This window comes from Muscardinus avellanarius (assembly GCF_963383645.1).
Source record: "Muscardinus avellanarius genome assembly, chromosome: Y".
Classification (NCBI taxonomy): Eukaryota; Metazoa; Chordata; class Mammalia; order Rodentia; family Gliridae; genus Muscardinus; species Muscardinus avellanarius.
In genome coordinates, this window is record NC_137809.1 from 9,841,410 (window position 1) to 9,864,053 (window position 22,644).

The 22,644-nt window shown below is 34.2% G+C and overlaps 1 protein-coding gene across 1 annotated transcript in view; it reads right to left on the reverse strand.

The window, feature by feature from the left end:
• Positions 1 to 22,644, reverse strand: part of LOC308279538 (gamma-taxilin-like) — a gene marked incomplete at both ends in the record, with an annotated part of 84,433 nt that overhangs the window by 38,329 nt on the left and 23,460 nt on the right. Inside the window, 2 exons of the mRNA XM_080719664.1 lie at positions 17,292 to 17,551; positions 20,199 to 20,294. Coding sequence (XP_080575790.1) covers positions 17,292 to 17,551; positions 20,199 to 20,294 — 356 coding nt within the window. The remainder of the gene's footprint in view (positions 1 to 17,291; positions 17,552 to 20,198; positions 20,295 to 22,644) is intronic.

The following is a 22,644-nucleotide window of genomic DNA, read 5'->3' on the forward strand; positions in this document are numbered from 1 at the left end:
AGCTTTAGAAATCTAATAGAGGGAGACACTATTAGAATAGGGCCTATAAATTGGAGAGATGGCCTTATGTTTTCTGATAGAAATTAAAAGTTTCTGATATAAGTAAGTATTTGATGAAATTTTCATTGGTTTTTGTGCAGGCTGATAATTCCATTTTTCTACATATAGATAACCATTTTTCAGCACCATTTGTTGAAAAGGCTATTCTATCTAACCTGTTTTTTGGTAACTTCATTAAGGATTATAGGGCTGTTACTCTGTGAATTTGTCTTTGTCTATGCTAGCATTGATCTTATTGCTCAGAAGTGCCTTGCCTTTTTTTTCTTTTATATGAATTTTAGAAATATTTTTTCTAGTTCTGAGAAAATGTCTTTGGTAGTTAAATATAAATTGCATTGGCTATGTAACTTCCTTTTAATTATATGGCCATATGAACTATTAATCTCACTTATGTAAGAACAAAAAAGTTATTTTTATCTTATAATGTCTTCAATTTTTTCTTTACTGTTCTATAATTTTTACTATAGAAAAGTTTTACCTTTTCTGTTAGATTATTCCTACATACTTTTATTGGTGTAGAGTAATCAAACATCTTGATGAAGTTTAGGGTATAGAGGCATACATGAACACAGAACTCAATGAGGGCTCTTTCAGTTCCAACCTTCCTTTCTCTTCCTCTCCACTTTCCCATGCTTAGAATATTGATATGCATTGATAAGTTTGTGTATGTTCATCATGTCCATTGAAGTATTTCTCCCTTCAAGTATTTCTATTCCTTCCATAATTTTGTTCATTTTTTTGACTGAATAAAATTCCATGTATGTATGTCATCTGTTTATGGAAATCTATGGTGGTTCCATAGTTTGGCAATTGTGAAGTAGGCTGCTATAAACATAGATGTACATGCATCACTACAGTAGTCTGGTTTTGGTTCCTTTGAGTAGATACCCAGAAGTGGTATAGCTGGGTCATATGGTAGGTTCATTCTCATTCTTCTGAGGATCATCCACACCAATTTCCAAAGTGGTTGCTGCATTGATTTGTAATCCCACCCACCAACAATGTTTCAGAATTTCAATTTCTTTATATCCTCACCAACATTTATTATTATTTATGTTTTTAATGATTGCCATTCTATTTTGGGTTACCAGTTAGAAGGGTAAGGCAATCTTAGAGGTGTTTTGATTTACATTTCTCTGATTAATGATGTTGAACATTTTCTATGTACTTCTTGACCATTTGTTTTTGCAAAGTGTATTTGCCCATTTTTTATTGAGCTATTTGTCATTTTGACATGAATTCCTTGAATTCTTTCTACATTCTAGATATGAGTACTATATCAGAGGAATATCTGGCAAAGACCTTTTCCTATTCTATAGGCCCTTTATTAAGGTTTTTAAATAGTTTTATTTGCTTCACAGAAGCTTTTCAGTTTAATGTGATCACATGTATTGATCCTCATTTAAATCTCTTGTGCCTTTGAAGCTTTAGTGAGAAAGGTTTTTTGCCCACACCTATATGTTGGAGAATTGATCCAGTGCCCTCATCAAGTAACTGCAAAGCCTCTAGTCTAATTTTCTGGTCTTGGATCCATCTTGAGTTGACACTTTTGAATGGTGAAAAATGGGTTAAATTCCATGTTTCTACATATGGATCACCAGTTTTGCTATCACCATTTGTTAAAAAGATTATTCTTTTTCCCAGCATGTATTATTGGCCCCTTTGTCAAAAATCAAGTGGATGTAAGTGTGGGGATTTGTTTCTGAATATTCTTTTTTTTTTTTTTTTGTGGTACTGGGGTTCCTGGAAGCCCTCCTTCCTCCGGGCTACACTCCCAGACCTATTTTATATTTTTGAAACAGGGTCTCTTATGCCAGCATGGCTGGCTTCGAACCTGCGTGATCCTCCTGTCTCCGCCTCCCAAGCACGGGGATTACAAGCGTGCGCCACCACGCCCGGCTTGTTTCTGAATATTCTATACTGCTCCATTGGTCTATGTGTCTATTTTGTTAGCCAAAACCTTGCTGTTTTTATTATTATGGCTCTGCAGTGTAGACTTAAGTCAGATATTGTGATGCCTCTTGCACAGTTCTTATTGATAAGAACTACTTTGGCTATTCTGGGTCTTTTGTTGTTTCATATAAATATTAGGACTGATTTGTCTAGATGTGTGAAGAATGATATTTTAGTAGTGATTACACTGAATCTGTAGATCACTTTTGGTAGAATGACCATTTTGATAATATTTATTCTTCCTCTCCAAGAGAATGAAAAAAGATCATTCAAGACAATTTTATACTATGTCCTATCTCAAAGTAGAGAGGCATTTAAAGAGTCAAAATGGGCTGCTTCCTACTCTTCCCAAGTGACTGTGTAGGCTAATTCAGTTCTGAGCCTGCTGGTCAACAATGAAAACAATATAGAAAAGCTACAACCTTAAAACTCAAAAGGCTGTGGCCTAAAAAAAGCTGAAAAAAAACCCCAAACCATTATCTTTTCATGTATATGTACACAAAGCACAGAATATTGACCTAGGTACTTTGTAACCCAGATAAGAAAGATCAGATATAACAAATCCTATTTTATCTCAGGGATCCAGAGGGGCAGCAGTATTCTGTTTGAATGGTCCATCATGCCCCTTCTCTGGCATGATGCTTTTTCTTCACCCTTCCTCATATGCTTGTAATAAAATTTTGCATAAGTTTTTGTAAGTGTCTTGTGAGCATTCATTTTCTTGGTTTATGATATTTATCTGAATGAGGAAAAGAACCCACCTCACAGCACCATTACAAACTATAATATCTTTGGCAATGCATATGAGACTTTACAGAAAGCTTTTCAACTGTAACATTGTCATATTTTAAGATCTTTCTCTAGTGTTTTATAATTTTAAGTATAAGTCTTTTACCTCCTTGGTTAGGTTTATTCCTAGGTATTTATTATTTATTTATTTATTTATTTATTTATTTATTTATTTATTTATTTATTATTTAGCAGTAGGTAATAGAGATTAAACCCAGAAGGATTCTACCTTTAATATACACTAAACCCTATTTTTTATTCTTTATTTTGAAACAGGGCCTCGAGACTTCCGGGAAGATGGCGACCGAGAAAAGCAGGGCTTAAGAGTCCCGCTAACAACCAATCTCCATTACCACAAAAAGAGCGCCTTTCATAGCCAGAAAACACCATCACCAGAAAAACAAAAAAAACCACTAGGCTCCAGAGAGAAAGCGGACTGAGAACAGAGCTCAGGGCCACAGAGGAGACACACGCGCCCGAGGACGCGGCAGCAGCGCCATACTGCCGGCGGCAGCGGCGAACTCAACGGACGGCTACAGCAAGCCAGGTGAGCCGCTGCGGAACAGCCAGGCGGGATCTTTTGGCGCAGACAGCATTTAAAGCTCCCAGTGGCTGAGCTCAGCACATGCTGCAGGGATTCAGAGTGGAAATCAAAACCAGAGAAGAAAAAATACGCCAGCCTCATGGCCGAGGGCGTGGCAGAGGCGCCATATTGCCAACGGCGGCGGCAGCAGCAGTGAATTCACCGAGTCCAGTACAGCTACATCTGCGTACTCAAGAACAGTGAGTCAAATTGCGGGCCACAGAGGAGAAATTGCAGTATTGGGCCTCCTGGGACTTGACCCAGTGAGGGAGTGGCAGTGGCAGAGATATCACACCATAGGAGAACGTGCAACCTGGCACCCCCCACAGTCTAAAGCAGCCTCTATCGACTCCCTGGGTCGGAGACTCTGTGATACAACCCAGTAAAGGAGTAGTGGGGTCTGAGATAATACAGACTCGAGATCCAGAGCACCTTAAGTGAAGCCATAGTGACCCAAGGGAAGAACCCAGAGAAGGCACAAACCTCCGAAATCATGGGAAAGAGGAATAACACTGGAGTAATGAATGTGCACAACCCCACAACATCAGAACCTGATAAAACAGAAAATCAGAGATTTCTAGAAGATCAAATCAGGAAAATAACTGTAGAAATAATAGAGGTGCTTCGAAAAGAACTCAGAGAGAGCCAAAAAGAGATAAAGGATGCAATTAATGAAGTAAAGGCCTCAATTCAAAGCACAAACAACCGATTAGACCACATGGGGAACAGAATCTCGCTCTTAGAAGAAGAGCAATCCAAAAATGAATGCATAGTTTCTAATCTAGAAAAAAATATCCAATAGCAGGAATCTGAAATTGAAGAAATATGGGCCCATCTTAAGAGAGCTAACCTAAGAATAATTGGAATAGAGGAGGGAAAAGAAAGTGATACCAAAGGGATCAACAATCTCTTCAAGGAAGTAATAGCAGAAAATTTTCCAAATATAGAGCAAGAGGTTGATACACAGATCCAGGAAACTTATAGAACTCCCTTTAGACAGGATCGGAGAAGAGGATCCCCACGCCATATAATTGTCAAAATGACCAATGTGGAAGCCAAGCAGAGAATCTTAAAGGCAACAAAAACAAAGGGCCAAGTGACATTCAGAGGCAAACCAATTAGAATCACTCCAGACTTCCCAAACCAAGTCATTAGAGCCAGAAGGGCTTGGAGTAACATATTCCAAACTCTGAAAGAAAACAACTTCCAGCCAAAAATTTCCTATCCAGCAAAACTTTCTATCAAATTAGATGGAGAAATAAGAAGCTTCCATGACAAACAGAAACTGAAGGAATTTATGTCTTCAAAACCAGCGCTAGAGAAAATACTCAAAGACATTAACTACAAAGAAGAAATAGGTAACACTCACCAGAACCAGAGAAACAAGAGTTTCCATCCAACAGACAACTAAGATTGGTTATCTGTGGAGATTCATTATTTATGTTAGTCTTTTACCTATCTCTAAGTTGTATTGTTTGCCTTTATTGTTGTTAATTTTTAGGATTTCTAGTTGGAATATTAATATACCTTCAGATATAGCATTTGGAAATATTTTATCCAATTCTATTAGTAACTTTTAACTCTGTTTACATTGTCTTTGGATATACAATATTTTCTTTTATTTTTTAGGGAGTTTGTATATTCTTCTGTTGCCTGTGCCATTGAAATCATATCCAAGAAATCACTGCCAATTTCAATGTTGTGAGGTTTTATGACCCAGATTTTCTCCTAAAAGTTTATAGTCTTAAGATTTATATTTAGGTCTTTTATCTATTTTGAGTTAATACTTGTATATGGGATTAGGTAAAGGTCCAATTTTATTCTTTTCCATGTAATTATTATTTTTCAACAATATTTAGTTAAAAGATTATTATTTCCACCACCAAATGTTCGTGGAAACCTTGTCAAAAATAACTTGACAATATAGGGAAGAATTTAGCTCTAGGCTTGTATTTAACTCCAATGGTCTATATATCTGCCTTTAGAACAGTACTACACTGTTTCAATTATTGTAGCTTTATATGGTTTGAAATCAGAAAATATATATCTTCTAGCTTTGTTCTTTTTCAAGATCGTTTTGGGTATCTAGAATTCATATTCCATATTAGGATAGATTTTTTTCTGAAAAATAAATATATAAATATATGATAGTTTCACCTAAAAAAACAGAAAAAAATATGCTCTAGTAAGAAAGAAAGCAAAAAGAAATATTGAAATGCTATCTTTAAATCATCAAATGCTTGGTATCAGACAAATAAAACTGTTATGTGAGATTATCATTTTTAATTTTGGATAAATTGCTATAATACTAGATGTCAACCACTAAGCCAAGCATGGGAAGGAGGGATGGGGAGAGAATGGGGTGGGTATCGGGTGGGGGCTGACTGGGCGATGTGTGCATGTATGTCTACAAAAGTTTGTATCCCACTATGATGTATGAATACAGTGCACCAATAAAATAAAATTAAAAAAAAAAAAAGAAACAGGGCCTCGAGACTAGCTGAACCTGCGATCCTCCTGTTTCAATCCCAAATACTGAGATTACAAGCATGTGGCAACACACCCAGCTGGTATTTTATTGTTTTATTATTATTAATTGAATTGTTTTCTGAATTCATTTTTCAGTTTATTTAGATCCTGCATATAGAAAAGCTCTTGATTTTTGTACATTGATTTTCTATATCTCTGCTTTTCTAAGTTTATTAATAAGCTCTAAAAGTCTTTTGGTTGAGATTTTTAGGTCTTCAAAGTATAGGATCACATTTTCTGCAAATAAAGATAATTTGAATTCTATTTCTATTTCAGTTTTTTTTTCTTTTCTTGATGGTATTCTTTTTTCCTTATTGCTTTGGTTAGTGACTTGAGTACTATATTGAAAAGAATTGGTAATAGTGGGTATTCTTGTCTTTTCCCTAATTTTAAGAAAAAATCTCATAGTTTTCCCTATTCATTATGACAGTGGCTGTGGTTTTATTGCTTATTGCTTTTATGATGTTGAGATAAATTCTTTTTATTCTGATTTTCTGAAGTTTTATTTTTTAAACATGAATGGGTGTTAGATTGATCAAATTATTTGAAAGCATCTATTGAGATGATCATGTAATTTTTTTCTGAGTTCCATTTATGTGGTGAATTACATAAATTGTTCCTCATGTGTTGAACCAGCCTTGTATCCCTGGAATGAACCCAACTTGGATGTGGTTTTGAATGTATGTTGCTAGTATTTTGTTTAGAATTTCTGTATCTAAGTTCATAAATAATGTTGGCCTGTAATTTTCTTTTCTTGAGTTTTGTTTAGTTTTGTTATTCATGTCATTCTGGCTTTGTAGATTGTCTTTGGGAAAATCTTGTCTCTCATAGACAAGTATTGGGCTTAGTTCTATACAAATTTTATGAAATTTGCTGGAAGTTCATCTGGATTTGAGATGTTCTTGATGTCAGGTTCTTTACTGATTTTGCTTTGCTTGCTATTTGTTGTTTTAATTTTTCTATACTATCTTGATTCAACTTAGAAAAATTGTATATGTCTTTACATATGTCAATTTCTTCTAGGTTTTTCATTTCATTGGAGTATAGTTTTACAAAATAGTTTCTGATAATCCTCTAGATTCCATGCTGTTTGTGGACATATCAATTTTTCATCTCTTATTTTAGTTATTTGGCTTGATTCTTTATTTTGTTTAGGTTGTATAAGGATTTTACCTATCAAAACACCAACTTTTTACTTTACTGTCTGTTTTGTTGTTGTTGTCTACTTTGTTGATTTTTGCTCTGATTTTGATGATTTTCTATCTTTTATTCATTTTGGAATTAGACTGTTTCTGATTTTCACTGGCCTTCTGATGTGTCATTAAGTTATTTGGTCATTTTCTGTTCTTATGTGAACACTAAAAGTTTTGATTTTTCATCCTAATACTCCCTTCCAAGTGTCCCCGATTTTTCATACATTGTGCTTATATTTTTGTTTGGTTTTGAATTGTTTTTGTTTCTTGCATTATTTCTTTGTAATGCAATCTTAACTTAGAAGTGTGGTAATCAATCTCCATGTATTGATATGACTTTTCCCAGCCTTCTTAGATGGATATCTTCTATCATTCCATTATATTTTGGTATAAAAAGATGAAAGAAATTATGTCATAAATTTTTAATTTGATATTACCTACTTTGTGGCCAAAAATATGGTCTATTTTGGAGAAGCTTTAATGAACAGCTATAAAGAATAAATATTCAGCCATAATTGGGTGGAATATTCTGTATATATCAGTAGGCTCATTTGGTTTAAAGTATTCTTTAGATCTGAGGTGATATCTTTGCTGATCTTTTGTCTGGATGATCAATCTAGTGTTTTTGTAGGAATATAAGTTAGACTTAAGACACAAAAAGGTTGTTTTATAAAAGTGGTTGAACTTATATTTAGAAAACAAATGTTTATCATTATATCCTCTTGTAGGATTATTCCTTTTATCAGTAAAAATAATCTACTTTGTATTTTTGGTAAGTTTAGGCAGAAAGTCTATTTTGTCTTTAATAGTTCCTATCAGTCCTTTTCTTTGGGTTCTTCTTGCATACATTTTCTTATTCCAGCTCTTCACCTTTAAGAAGATTTTTACCTATAAGGGACTTTTTTGTGTATTTTTACCTATAGGGGACTTTTTTTTTTTTTTTGCAAGCAGCATATAGAAGGGATATGCTTCTCAATCCATTGTGCCAGTTCATGTCTTTAATTGGGGAGTTGAGCACATGATATTTGTGTAATAACTGAGACATTTTTAATCTTATCATTTTCAATGCATTTTCTGTTTGCAATTATGTTTACTTTTCTTGGCTTAGTTGTATATTTAATGAAACCATCATTTTCCAATTCTGGAATATATTTTTAATTTAATCTTTGTAATTTGTTTCTTTAAATATTTTTCCTAGTGTTGATTTTGTATTTTTTCTAGTGCTAAAATTTTTTCCACTTTTGTTTGTCATGGGCAATTTTTATTTCTTCATCAGTTTTGAAAGGTATATACACTGGGAAGAATACTACTTTGGGCTGAAAATTGTTTTTTGTCAGGGTTTGAAATATATAATTCCAGGAACTTCTGGGTTATTTATTTATTTATTTATTTATTTATTTATTTATTTATTTATTTATTTATTGTGTGGTACCAGGGATGAAATGCAGGGATATTCTGCATTTGAGATATGCCCTTAGTTGAGGCTGGCTGCGAACCTGAATTCTCCTGTCTCAGCCTCCCAAATGCTGGGATTACAGGCATGTATCACCATGCCCAGCTAGGTCTTTTTGGTTTTTATGACTTAGCTAAAAATATCTGGAATGAATCTTACTTTTTTACTTCTGACTGTCACTTTGTTTTTTACTCTCATTGAATTTAAGATTCCCTCTAAGGCCTTTTCTCTGATCTTGTCTAGTTGTGATTCTATATGTTTCATATATCTTTATATCTATCTTACTTTCTATATTTAGGACTCTGATATTTCTTTGAAAAGTGTTTTATTCCATTGTTTTCAGCTTCTAAACACTTTTCTATGCATAGGTATACATAGGTATTTCTATACATAGGTATTCTTAGGTTTGCTCTATGAAAGTTATGTCAAATCTCTTGGATATTTAGTTTATGCTGTCAAATTGTTTATTTTTCTGTTATAGACTATGTGTTTATTTTTGGAGTAGCTGTCTTCTAATAGTGAGACTCTTTATCATGTTATCTTTGTTAATATGAATATTAATACTTTTTAGACTTTCTCTTAATTTCATTCTAAATTCTTGTTTTATAAAAAAAATTAAGTTTCGGAAAATTCCTGGCATTCTTTGCAACAATGAGTTGATAAGTTCTGTTGTAAAATTTGGGGAGCTCATTGTTTGCTTGCTTGCTTGCTTTGCTATTCTTCTTTCTCGTGTTTTCAGGTTTTTTTTTTTTAAAGTTTAAATTTCTTATTTTTTTTAAGTTTGTGTGTTTGTTGTGTTTGCTGGCCTCTCCCTCTCTCTTTTGTACTCTGAGAGGTTCCTCTGTCTAATCACTCTCCTTTTTCAATGCATGTTGTTCTGGAGGTAAATAATTATTCCAAGGTATGTCTTAAAATAAATAGTCTCAAATATACAGGTAGTTTCAGATTTCTGTTATGTATTTATTGTGCTATAATTACACCTCTGAGGTATGTATCCTGTGTAACCCCCCTCACTCCCTGTAGTTTTGCCGGTAGACCCTCAGCACTGGGTTGCAGCTACTCTAGGACTTTGTGAGCCACAATGGCAGCATTGATAGATCACAGATATTAAAAACCAGGAACCCATCTGTTACTATACTAATAGTGAGTATTCTCCAGGGTGGAGCCAGTGCAATTTATGCCCTGTGCAACTACAAACTTTTTTATGTGGGGTGCTGGGTGGCCCTTGGCTACAACTGGCTTGTGGCTAATGTCCAAACATCTGTCCTGCTATTTCACCTATCTGGTCCAGTCTCAGAAATGAGGTTTAGAGGAATTATCTGGTATAAACAAGGGCAAACTTTGATTTAAACAATGGTGATTGAAGAGAAATGGGATAGAGAAAGGGATATAAAATGGAGTAAAATAAAAAATAGAATCTAGGATAAAATATATATATATATATATATATATATATATATATATATATATATATATTGGTGGTACTGGGGTTCCTGGAAGCCCTTCTACCTCTGGGCTACACTCCCAGACCTATTTTATATTTTTATTTAGAAACAGGGTCTCCTAAGCCAGCGCGCGAGGCTGGCTTCGAACCTGCGCGATCCTCCTGTCTCCGCCTCCCAAGCGCTGGGATTACAAGCGTGCGCCACCACGCCGGGCTAGGATAAAATATTTTAAACAAAGAAAAAAATTAAAGATACTAAAACTAAAAGAAAATTCTAGTAAGTAATATAGAATATATAAAATTAGTGAGGAAAAATGCAAGGCAGAGGCAGACAGGTACACTGAAAATTAATCAATCACACAACAATAAAGAAAAACAAAGACAAAAAGAAAGTAAAATAAAGAAAGAAAAAGAGAAAGAAATGAGAAAAAAAGGTAAGAAAGAAGAAAAAAGGCAGCTTAAGAATTGTTTAAGGAAAGTAACTAAAATTTCTCTACTGGAGAGGAGTTGGATGTTGTGAATCTTGTTGTTTTTTTTTTTTATTTTTTTATTCTTGTTGAATTGAGGCTTTCTTAGAAGAGATGAAAATACTTTCCTTCCTGCTATTTCCTACTGTGCTAATGAGGCAGGGTGGGTTGGAATAGCTAGAAAGGTTAGGGAGGGATTGGCCATGACTGTTGGTTAGGGATATAGCTTAGTGGCAGGGTGCCTTCCTAGTATTCAAAGGCTTTAGGTTTAATCTCTAGCACAAAATAAAAGAAAGAAAAAGTAAGAGAGAGAGAAGGGGCGGGGAGGGAGGGAGATCTAAAATGAACATGTTAACAACAGGAAGAAGAAACTAGTCTTCTGGGCTGCCACCTGCTTGGGTCCATGGTAATGTTTCTATATTTCTAGACATTTATTGCCCACTTAGTAGTGTTGGTTTCCAACCATTTCTGATTAATTCCAAGTTTTCTCACTCACTTGCCCCAATTGTTAGGTCCTCCAGTGAAACACTGCCCTGTTGTTTCTCCCTTTCTACATGGGCATCTGGTGCTGGGTTCATGTGGGAATGTGGGGTTTACTTTGGAAATGGCTGTTTTTTCCTGTGATTCCAAGCCCAACATTTTCCTCAGAATTTCTGTGTGCAGAATGCAGCAAAAGTCAGCATGTACTTCCACCCCTCTTTTTATGGTCTCTTTTAAATTACACTGTCCCCATGGGTCCTGCAGTCACCTCTATCACCCAGGCACAGTTGGTCTAGGGAGGTAAGAAAGACTCAGTGTGATACATATGGGCACTATTTTCTTTCTGGCATTGTTAGTTGGTTTTCCAATTGGTCTGTGTGAGTCTGTGTCTGATACTCTCCCTTTCTAGGGAATAAATCTCAGGTAACTGGATTTGAGATTTTCTGGGGTTTCCAACAAACTTTCCAAAGTTTCACTATTCAGAGGTGCACACTATTTTTTTTGGGGGGGGGGTGGTCCTGGGGTTCCTGGAAGCCCTGCTACCTCCGGGCTACACTCCCAGACCTATTTTTACATTTGTATTTGGAAACAGGGTCTCTTATGCCAGTGCAGCTGGCTTCGAACCTGCGCGATCCTCCTGTCTCTGCCTTCCAAGCGCGGGGATTACAAGCGTGCGCCATCACGCCTGGCTTATTTTTTTTTTTAATTCATGTCTTGGCTTGCTCAAGGACTGGTATCTTTTTTTATCTTTGATTTTAAAAGTGACTTTGTAATTATTTTTGAGTTTTGCTTCTTTTTTTAGACAGGCAATCTAAGATGTGGATTGCAGGAGGACTTGGACTTCTTAAGGTAAATTAGAGGCACACTCTATTCACCTTAGGTCTTGACTTCATCTCCATTTTCCTCTGTATCTCTAAATACTTTTGAGACTAGTAGAAATGAATTTTTTCAGCAGGGCATGGTGGCACAAGCTTGTTAATCCCCGTGCTTGAGAGACAGAGACAGGAGGATCGCGCAGGTTCAAAGCCAGCTGCACTGGCATAAGAGACCCTGTTTCCAAATATAAAAAAGTATAAAATAGGTCTGGGAGTGTAGCCCAGAGGTAGAAGGGTTTACAGGAATCCCAGTACCACCAAAAAAAAAAAAAAAAGTTTTTTCAGATTTACTATCTGGTAAGTTTAATATTATGGTATAGAAAAATAGGTTATCTTTTTATGTTGTTTTTCATCTAGCTACTTTGAAGAATCTGCTTGTCAGCTCTTAAAGTTCTCTGGTTAAGTTATTTGGGTTCAGTATAGGATCATGACATCTGCATAGATAAATTAACCTTTTTCTATGTGTATTCCTTTAATTTACTTTTGCCTAATTTCTCCAGCTAAAATTCCAAGCACTATATTTACCTTGTTTTTATTTTAGAGGAAATGCTTTCACTTTTTCACCCATTCATATGATGTTGACATTGAATTTGTTACCTTCTTTGATGTTTTAAACATGAATATGTCCTGGATTTTGCCAAATATTTTTCCTAGATCTACTGAGATAGTAATATAATTTTTTTCCTTAGATCTAATTATGTAATAAATTACATTTATTTATTTTTGTGTGTTGAACTAACTTTGCATCTCTGGAATAAAACCAATTTGGTCATAATGAGTAATCTTGATATTATTTTGAATGTGAATTTCTATTTAATTAATAAAATTTGCATCTATATTTAACAGTGATATAAGTCTGGAGTTTTGTTCCTTGGTGGGTTCTTATTTGCTTTTGGTATGAGGGTGGTTTTGACTTATAGAATGAGTCTGAGAGTATTCTACACCTATTTCATGTAGTAATTTGAAAGCATTTGATTTTTACTATTTATAGGTCTGATAGAATCAGCTAGAAAACCATCTGGTTGTTGGCTTTATTTTTTCTGGAAAGCTTTTTCTTGTTGTTTTAATATTTTTGCTTGTTATTGGTTTGTTTAGTTTTCTATATCCTTTTGGTTCTATTTAAGTGGGTTGTAAGTGTCTAGAAATTTGTTGGTTTTCTCTAGATTTTTACAATTCTTTGTAATTTGTTTAAAATAGTTTCTAACTATTCTCTAACTAGCCCTTTGCTATACTCCCTCTCAATAATGCTTAAAATGCTTTTATTTTTCCAACAAGTATTTATTTATTGAATAACTTCTCTGTACCAGGTACTACAGACAGAGGTGAGTAAATCTTTACAAAGCTTTGCTCACACTGTTTACATTCTACCATACTTATTAATTTCAGTGAAAAATCACAACCTTACATTTAATCAGAGTGGAAATGTAGAAGTAAACTATAAGATAAAAAAATGAAGAGATACATATAGTAAACAACTTAAGGAATTTATTTTGAAAATAGGAAAATTACTCTAAAGTATGCTTAGAATATTAACAAAATTAGAAAGTTAAACTATAGAAAAGAAGGCAGAGTCACAGATGGCTATGTAACATAGATAGGAAAAATCAAAATCTCTTTAATGCAGAAGAGGATGGAAGTATTTACAGAACAAACCACACTGAAGATAGTTTGTCAAATGACAGATGGAAGAGGCAGGGGCATGCATTACAGAACCTACATTTAAAGCATATTTAAATTTATGTAAAGTGACTGATTTTGTATCCACTACTTTTGCCACATTGGTTAATCAGCTCTAGTAATCATTTGGTTGAGTTTTGGGGTCTTCTAGATGTAGGATTATGTCATATGCAAACAATTTTTAGCACCACAACACCATAACAATATAAAAAAGCAGGTGTGGCAGTTAATTTTTTTCTGCTGTTTAAGCCTTTTTTTTTGTTAGCCTTCTTTGTTCATTCTTACAAGGACAGAGAGATGTAATGGGAGTATCTCAGAGTTGAGGAACTGATGCCCTCAAGAATGTGGTATTTTTTAAGATTTATTATCTCATCCCTTCTATTCTGCTAGTCAATACTCGCCTTTTCCCATCAAAAAGTAGGTGCTGGCCTATTAGTTATCTCTGCTGTGGAAGCCTTTATTGTTAGCCTTCTTTGTTCATTCTCCCAAGGACGGACAAGTCTGACATCACTGACCAAAATAAGTCACTTATTTATGATCTCATTGAAAATAGTTTACCAACTGACAGATCAAAGAGGCAGTGACATGCACAACAGAACCTACATTTAGAGTGTATTTAAATGTATTCAAAGTGTATACTACTTACTTGAAGGTAGTTAATTTTGTTATGTAAATATATTAGAGAATTAAATCCTTTATTTCCATGAAAGAAAACAGGTAAGTTAGGAACTGGTTAGTTTGGAAAATTTCAGTGGGCTCTGAGGAATATTGTTTCTAAAAATCTGGAAAGGTAATTAGAGAAGGTATGTAGTAGCCTGCAGTTTTGAGTAGAGGAGGTAGTTAAGGGTGAGAAGTCAGGACTGATTGGTTTACATACAAAAGTGAGGTACATTCCCAGGCTAGTTGATTCATATCCTTAGAAATTAATTAGATCTGGGCAGTTCTTCATAAAGATTAATGAAGATTATTAAATGAAATCATATAGCATTATCTTTTGTATCCAAAATAATAATAATAGAGAAAGAGAGAGAGAGAGAAAGAGAAAGGAAGGAAGGAAGGAAAGAAGGAAGGGAGGAAGGGAGAGAGGGAAAGGAACTCAGGGCTCTGGCTTGGTTTTCTCTCCCACCATCTCTGTAATAACTACATTTTAAGATATGAGAAATGTTAGCTATATCAAGGTTACACTAGTTATAAAGAATACCCAAAAGCTGTTATATTAATCACATCCTTAATCAGCATCAACAAAATTGGGTAAATAAAATCAGGTCCATATTAGTGAAAAGTCTCTACAGAAAGTCTTTGAAAGCAAAACAAAATTGCTTATCAGTTTGTATCCTCAAATGATGTGAGATAAAAATAAAGCCGTGTGTTTATTAGCACTGTATTCTTTATTTCACAGTTATCTTCATTTATAGTTTGAAAGAGGTAGATATTTCTCCAACACCTGAAAAGTGAACTGTGATGATTAGGTGTAATAAAATTGTTATACATATAACCAAGAATATTTGTTTCATTACCAAAAATGTAACTATACATATCTAAAGAGGAAATGCTTTCTAATTCTACATTTCCATTTTCTTTGTTTCTTGGAATTCACTGCCACTATACACACTACAATTCTAGAATTTAAAAAAGAGGTGCAACAAATACAAGTTAAGAGATATCAATATTTAAACTGGGGCAGTTATACCATTAGTGCTGAAAACAGAGCTTTGCTATAAAATCTTAAACTTGTTCTACTGGGCAGTTGTAATGTGAAAACAGTGAAAGGAGCCTTACCTAATATAAATGGTTTGCCAACTCCTATTTTAGTACTTACTTGATAGATGCTTGGCATGCCAATATTAAGCACTATTTAGAGGGAACTATTCTGAAAGATTTCCATTTGTTGTTTTTAGAGTGTTTTCCCCCCTCCTACTTGATCATCAGAGGAATTCTAAAATGTAAACAATTTTTCCTCAAAGAGAATCAAGAATTTTTGGATACCTAATTGTTTTCACACAAAAAAAATCTGACATACAAAGAATGCCAAAAATAGCAGCCAAGAATTGTTAGTCACACTGTTTTCAGCCCAAGGTTTAACTTCCGCAAAAATATAAATACATAAATAGTGTGGAGAGCTATAGAACTGATTTTATGAAAAGCTTACATCCAACAGGTTTCTAGTAAAATATGATCATTAATAATAACTTGCTGGTATATTAAACTTTCAATAACACTTTTACCTAAAAGAAGAGGGTCCAATATTTCACTCAGTCATTTAAAAAGTTATTTATAGAGTTGGTTTCTTTTTGTTTTTCTCTTTTTTCAAACAACAATTTGTTAAATTTTTGTGTAAATTTCTTTTTCTCCACTCTGGCCCATTTTATATGGTCAAGGGTAAATTTTACAAATAATCTCACATCCTAGACATTTTCATATCATGTCTATTTTCTACTCACTTAGACCATGAATATAAAAGAAACATATAAGTAAAACTAGCTATAACAGATATTCAAGAAACAAAGAAAAACTTAAGAAACAAATCTACAAGTTTAGAACCTTCCCATTCCTACTGCAGAGATATACTGTTTTTCTTTAAACATTTGTTCTACCTTCACATTAAAACAGGGCTATATTTTAGTCCCATAACTATTAAATCTATTTATCTAGTGGCTTACTATTTTCTTAAATTTAAGTGGCTTAAATAGTGCTTTGCTATTTTCTTTGCAAATGATATTTTCATATAGAAATCCTTTGAGCTGTTCAACCCTTATGGTTTTCTCAATTTGTCAAATGATAACATAAAATTAAAAAACAAAACTGAATCAAATATAGTTTGCTTGTTTAGGTCCTACAGTGGAATTTTATTTTTATTTCCCATTAAATGCCCTATTAGACAAAACAAATCACCATGTTTTCATTTCTGTTAATATCATGGGCTAGAGGATTTATGTTTTTTTGTTGTTGTTCTTGTTCTGGGATAGAACCTAAGTCCTCCCACACACACAAACACTAGGCTCACACATGCTCTACCATTGAGGTATAGTCACAGCATTTTTAGTTTTTTTTAAATTGTAACATGGGGTCTCATTAATTTTCTCAGGCTGATCTTTTTTTTACATTTTATTTTTTGTACACTGGGGATTGAACCCAGGGGCATTCTGCTTTTAAGCTACACCTCATCCCTATTTTATTTTTAATTTTAGAACAGTGTCTCACTAAGTTGCAGAAAGCCTCGTTAAATTGCTGAACCTGCTATTCTCCTGTCTCAGCCTGCCAGATAATGTGATTACCATGCCTGGCTAAGGCTGGGCTTGAACTTGTAATCTTCCTGCCTCAGCCTCCTTAGTAGCTGAGATTACAGGTGTGTACTAACACCAGGCTTGGTTCCTAGAGAATTTAAATTAATGCTGATTTTCAATTAGAGAACCGATGCCAAAACAAGTCTCATTTTAATTATGATAATTATGTACAAGAAGAAGGGAAAAGGCAATGAATGTATTAACATAGAAAATGAAAGAAGGCAATCAACATATGCCTTCTAATGAAAGAAGAAATGAGACTAGCTCACCACACAGCTGTAGAAATGTAAAACCCTTATAAGTAGCCTCCTGTATCACATAGTCAAATGGTAATTCTAAGAAAATATAGGTATGGTAGAAAAAGTTTTCACCACAAAATCAATTATTATACCAAGAGAAAGTTGTGTCCAAAATATATCTTTGAATACAGTAATCATACTGTATCTTAGTGAACTTAATCAATGCGTGGGAGACACCTGGTGGAGAGGGTCTTTTGAATGGCACTTTCTTTCATTTACTCCCTTGGGCTCAACCTCCTCATAAACTCCGTGGACTTTTTTACAGAAAGGATTCATCAACTGTTGAGAATCAATGATAGAGCAGGACTTTGTAACAGACATTATATCTGTTATAGAGAACTGCTCTTTCAGGATTTCCATCTTCTCATTTAGCTCATTTCTTTCCATTTGAAGAGCTTTAAAAAGTTTCTCTAATCGTTCCAATTTTATTTGAAGCGCTTTGTACTCTTTATCTCGAACAGTTTTCTGTAAAGAAAAAAAAGACTTATGTAACCCCATCAAACAGAATTCAGATTATTATGCACAAAATTAATTATGCACAAAATTAATCAGATTATTGTGCACAAAAGTCTTTAAACTTTAAAGAAAACTATTCTTGTCACTCCTTTAATCTCAATATGTACCAACTAGTATTTTAAATATTTAGGGTTCTTGTGCAGCCGGGCAAGGTGGCACACACACTGGTGATCTCAACATTGGGGAGGCAGAGACAGGAGTAACAAGGTTCTCTGAGAGTCTCAGCAACTCAGTGAGACCCTCTTTCAAAAAAAAAAAAAAAAGATTGAAAAATAGGGCTGGGAGTGTAGCTGGGAGGTACAATGACCTTGTGTTTCATCCCGGGTACCACACTGAGTCTCAGCAATATAATAAATCATTGTCATGCTCTTTAATGTAACTAAGAGTTGTCATTGGCATAGTAACACATACTATTCCTCATACTATTAGACTTTAAGCATTAGTGTAAGAAAATATGTAGAAAATTGAGAAATTTATAAAAATGCCAGCAAAAGTTTCCTTAGAGAAGCATAGAAAATGTAATTTTGGCTCAAGTTCCTTTTACATAAAATATAGATTATCAGTGGATGCATTCTTGTTTTCTGAAAACAATACCAAATTGATAACACTTACCAATTTTAGTCAGAAATCATAAAACAAGGTCTTTATTCATCTCTTTATGCATAAATAGTCTGGTTTCATAATTTGGCCACTGTGAACTATGTTGATATAAACATGGGTATGTATATATCACTATAAGACTCTGACTTCAATTCTTTTGGAAAGATACAAAGGAACAATATAGCTGGGACATATAATGTTTCTATTTCTTATCTTTTGAAGCATCTCTATACTGACCTCCACAGTGATTGCACAATTTATAATCCCACAAACAATATCTGTTTACTCACATATGTGGAAGCTAGAGAGAAAATAAAAAACAGCCAGGCGTGGTGGCGCACGCTTGTAATCTCCGTGCTTGGGAGATAGAGACAGGAGGATCGTACAGGTTCGAAGCCAGCTCCGCTGGCTTAAGAGACCCTGTTTCCAAATTAAAAAAAAAAAAAAAAAAAAAAAAAAAAAAAATATATATATATATATATATATATATATATATATATATATATATATATATATATATATATATATATATATGGTCTGGGAGTGTAGCCCAGAGGTAGAAGGGCTTCCAAGAACCCCAGCACCACCACCACCACCAAAAAAAAAAAAAAAAAAAAAAAAGACTTGGCGCATGCTTGTAATCCCAGCATTTGGGAGGCTGAGACAGGAGGATCGAGGTTTGCAGACAGCCTCAGCTAGTAAGGCCCTCTGCAACTCAGTGAGACCTTGTTTCAAAATAAAGAATAAAAAATAGGACAGGGGTTGTAGCTCAGAGGTATGTATATGTCACTTTGAACCTTATTCTGAATTATAATTACAATGTACCAATAAAAGTATTTTTTTTAAAAAATCAACCTAAAGGACACGAGTATATTTACTTTTCTCATCTAATAACCTTTTCAGAAGAAACCTAAAATGCATTTAAGTTATATAAAGTTAGCTGGGCGTGGTGACACACGCTTGTAATCCAGCATTCGGGAGGCTGAGTCAGGAGGATAGCGGTTCACAGACAGCCTCAGCTACTTAGTGAGGCCCTCTGCAACTCAGTGAGACCTTGTTTCAATTAAAAAATGAAACTAGGACAGGAGAGTGTAACTTGGAGGTATAATGCCCCTGGGTTCCATCCCCCTACCCTCAATAAATAAATAAATAAATAAAGTTATATTCCATAATTAGGGAGCATTTATTCTCATGTGTTTTGCAGTTTTTCAACCCAGATAAATAGTTTTAGCCATTACATCTGTCATATTAAAGTCTAATAGTATGAGGAATAGTTGTTAATTATAAATCTAAAACAATCAGTCCATTATAAAATGATAATATCTATTATTTTGATAATTATTGCTATAAATATTGTCATTGGCATAGTAAAGCATACTAAAACTATTAAGGAAGACGTCTTATACCAGTAAAAGTTATTAAAGTTCCTTTTTTTTTTTTGCTGCACTAGGGATGAACCTAGGAGCTAAAGTTCTTAGTTTTAAATAAAGTTTTCTTCAACTGTTATTAAAAAGAGATTAATACAAATGTGCTAATATTTTCTCTTTGAAATGCTATAAATATAAGCTAGTCCTACAAAGTGTCAAAAGTAAAAATATTAGTGATTTTAAGTGGAGTTATACCTCATCCGTATTTTAATAGTAATGTTGCTAAAATGTACTTGGCTTCCTTTTATAAAATAATAATTTACAGTAGAAAAGCCTACTATCTTAGCAATGACTCCCAACATCATCTCTGTCAGTATTACCTGGATATTTTCTATTAATAAAATTTCTTTGATATGTGCCACATATCATGATCTAGTAAGACCTAAACTACAAGAGAAGCTAGGAAACAGTATATGTACAACTGAGTCTGTATAAGCTCAAATTTGCTACCAACAAGAAAGCAACATCCAGAAACTTTCTGAGCTAATTATTTAAGATAAAAGAAATACTCTATTCTGCCTTAATCTAGATATAAATACTCATTATTTAGTCCAGTACAACCTTCTCACCTCTTCAGCCATTTCCAAAAGTACTTTATTATTATTTTCCCATTTGGTACGCCATATTATTATTTCTCTTTCCAGTTTTTTAATTTTCTTGATCATCTGTAAATCAACACAAACACAATTTAAATCCTAAGTTTCATTTACTGACCCACTGCAAAATATCATTTTATATTTTTTTTTCTTCTAACACTAAGTTTGTCTCAATAATCTCACAGCCATGTATATCTTTTTTTTTTCTTTTTTTTTTCCTTTTTTTTTTTTTTTTTCGGGTCTGGGGATGGAATCCAGGGGCATTCAACCTCTGAGCTACACCCCCTGCCCTATTTTTTATTCTTTATTTTGAAGCAGGGTTTCACTAAGTTGCGGAGGGCCTCGCTAAGTAGCTGAGGCTGTCCGTGAAGTGTGACCCTCTGGTTTCAGCCTCCCGAATGCTGGGATTACAAGCATGCGCCACCACGCTCAGCTCATGTATATCTTTATAAGAGTAAATAACTCTGTCTTTTCTTAGCAGAACTTCTCTCAGAAGCTCCCAAGGTGGAAGTAGCAGGAACCAAAGTATTGTTTTTGTAATAATAGGAAAACAAATTCGATCTCAATTTCAGAGAAAGCAGCACCTGCAAGCCTTCAGTCACCATACTCTGAATACTTTTAGGGCTGGCTAGTAGTCATTCATTCCAGCTAGGAGTAACCAGCAAGAGCTGAAACCTTCTATTCCTAACTCTATGAAAACCACCACCACCACAACAAAAGTCCATGTTCATGAGTTATCTGGGGAGATTAAACGAATCCATCTAATTAATATTTAGAGGACAGAATCTTATTTCTGTAGTTAATTATTATTCTGAAACCACAGCATGACTGAGGAGAAAAGATGCTATAATACTGACTCCTTGAGCTTTTCTCGCAAATCCTGTTTTATACTTTAGATTTTGCTAAACTTAAAATGATTACAATAATGAAGGAAAAAAAGAATCTATGCTACAAAACCTCAATTTTCACAAATGCAGAATAGGATTTAATTATATCCTTCAATCAGCTCTATTCAAACACAAAAATGAGCTGGAGGACATTATGCTAAGTGAGATTAGTCAGTCACAAAAAATAAGAAATCGTATGTTCTCCCAATATGTGAAAGCTAGGGAGAAATGAATCATAGGAGGAACTCTAGATGAAGGAGATTCTATAGAGGAATAAATAAGGTGACCTGAGGGCATGGGAGGGGGGAAGAGGGAAATTCTCTAATGCACATGATGTACTTTAACAAACATATCAAAGTCACTCATTAAGCCAAGCATGGGAAGGAGGGAGAGAGAGGGATTGGGGCAGGAACTGGGTAAGGGCTAACTGGGTGATGTGTGTATGTATGTCTTCACCACCTTGTATCCCATTGAGATGTATGACTACAATGCACCAATAAAAATTTAAAAAAATAAAAAATAAATACTGGTTTAAAATTAAAATCAAACAAAAATAAATACAAAAATGAAGCTTTACTGAGTACTATGAATGATATTAAGGAAAACAATACCCTGAGTTTTAAGTAAACTACACAAAGCTATATTATAAGGCAAACAGGAAAAAATTCAATGGGAGCAGCTCTAGAAAATTTAACTGATATTGACCTATAGTAATCTTAGCAGACACTGGCAGAAAAGAATTTTTACCACTGAAAAATTTTCTAGAAAAACAAAGAGTTTGGGAGTCATTGTTTTAAACTCTATGTTATCAGCTAACATTCAATGTGCTCCCCCTCCACTGACGTCCAATGGGATGAATTGGGAGGCAGAAACAAATGCTGCTCAATGAAGTCTCCAAATTACAAGATCTAAAAACACCTGACAGTGGTAACTGAGCATGGCCAAACATTGTCTAAAATATAACAGAATTCCTGTTATTCTCATTTTTTTTAACAATGAAAGGATAAAAAGGCATGGGAAATTAAAATTTATTGTTGGCCATACATTATCTGATGAAAAAGGTATTAGCTAAAAGCAAATATAACTAAACTCAATTCCTGAATAAGAGCTAGTAATAAGTATTTACTAAAAGCTTATACACTTTCTAAACTCTACTATCTCCAACCATTCACCATTTAAAAAATTCTAATCACAGTACATGTAACAGACCTCAGTCCTAGAGTAGTCTTTAAACCATGCTATTAGCTGATCTAAAAAGAGGCAAATAAACTGCTCATGAAAACTGCCTTTATTTCTGTACCCTCAATAAAAATAAAATTTTCTACACCTAAATTTTTTTTTTGCAGTACAGGAGATGGAACTCAGGGGCATTCTACCTCTGAACTATACCCCCAGCCCTTTTTTTTTTTTTTTATTCTTTATTTTGAAACAGGGTCTCATTGAGTTGCAAAGGGCCTCACTAAGTAGCCAAGGCTGGCCATAAACTGGGATCCTCCTGTTTCAGCCTCCAAATGCTGGGATTACAAGCCTGT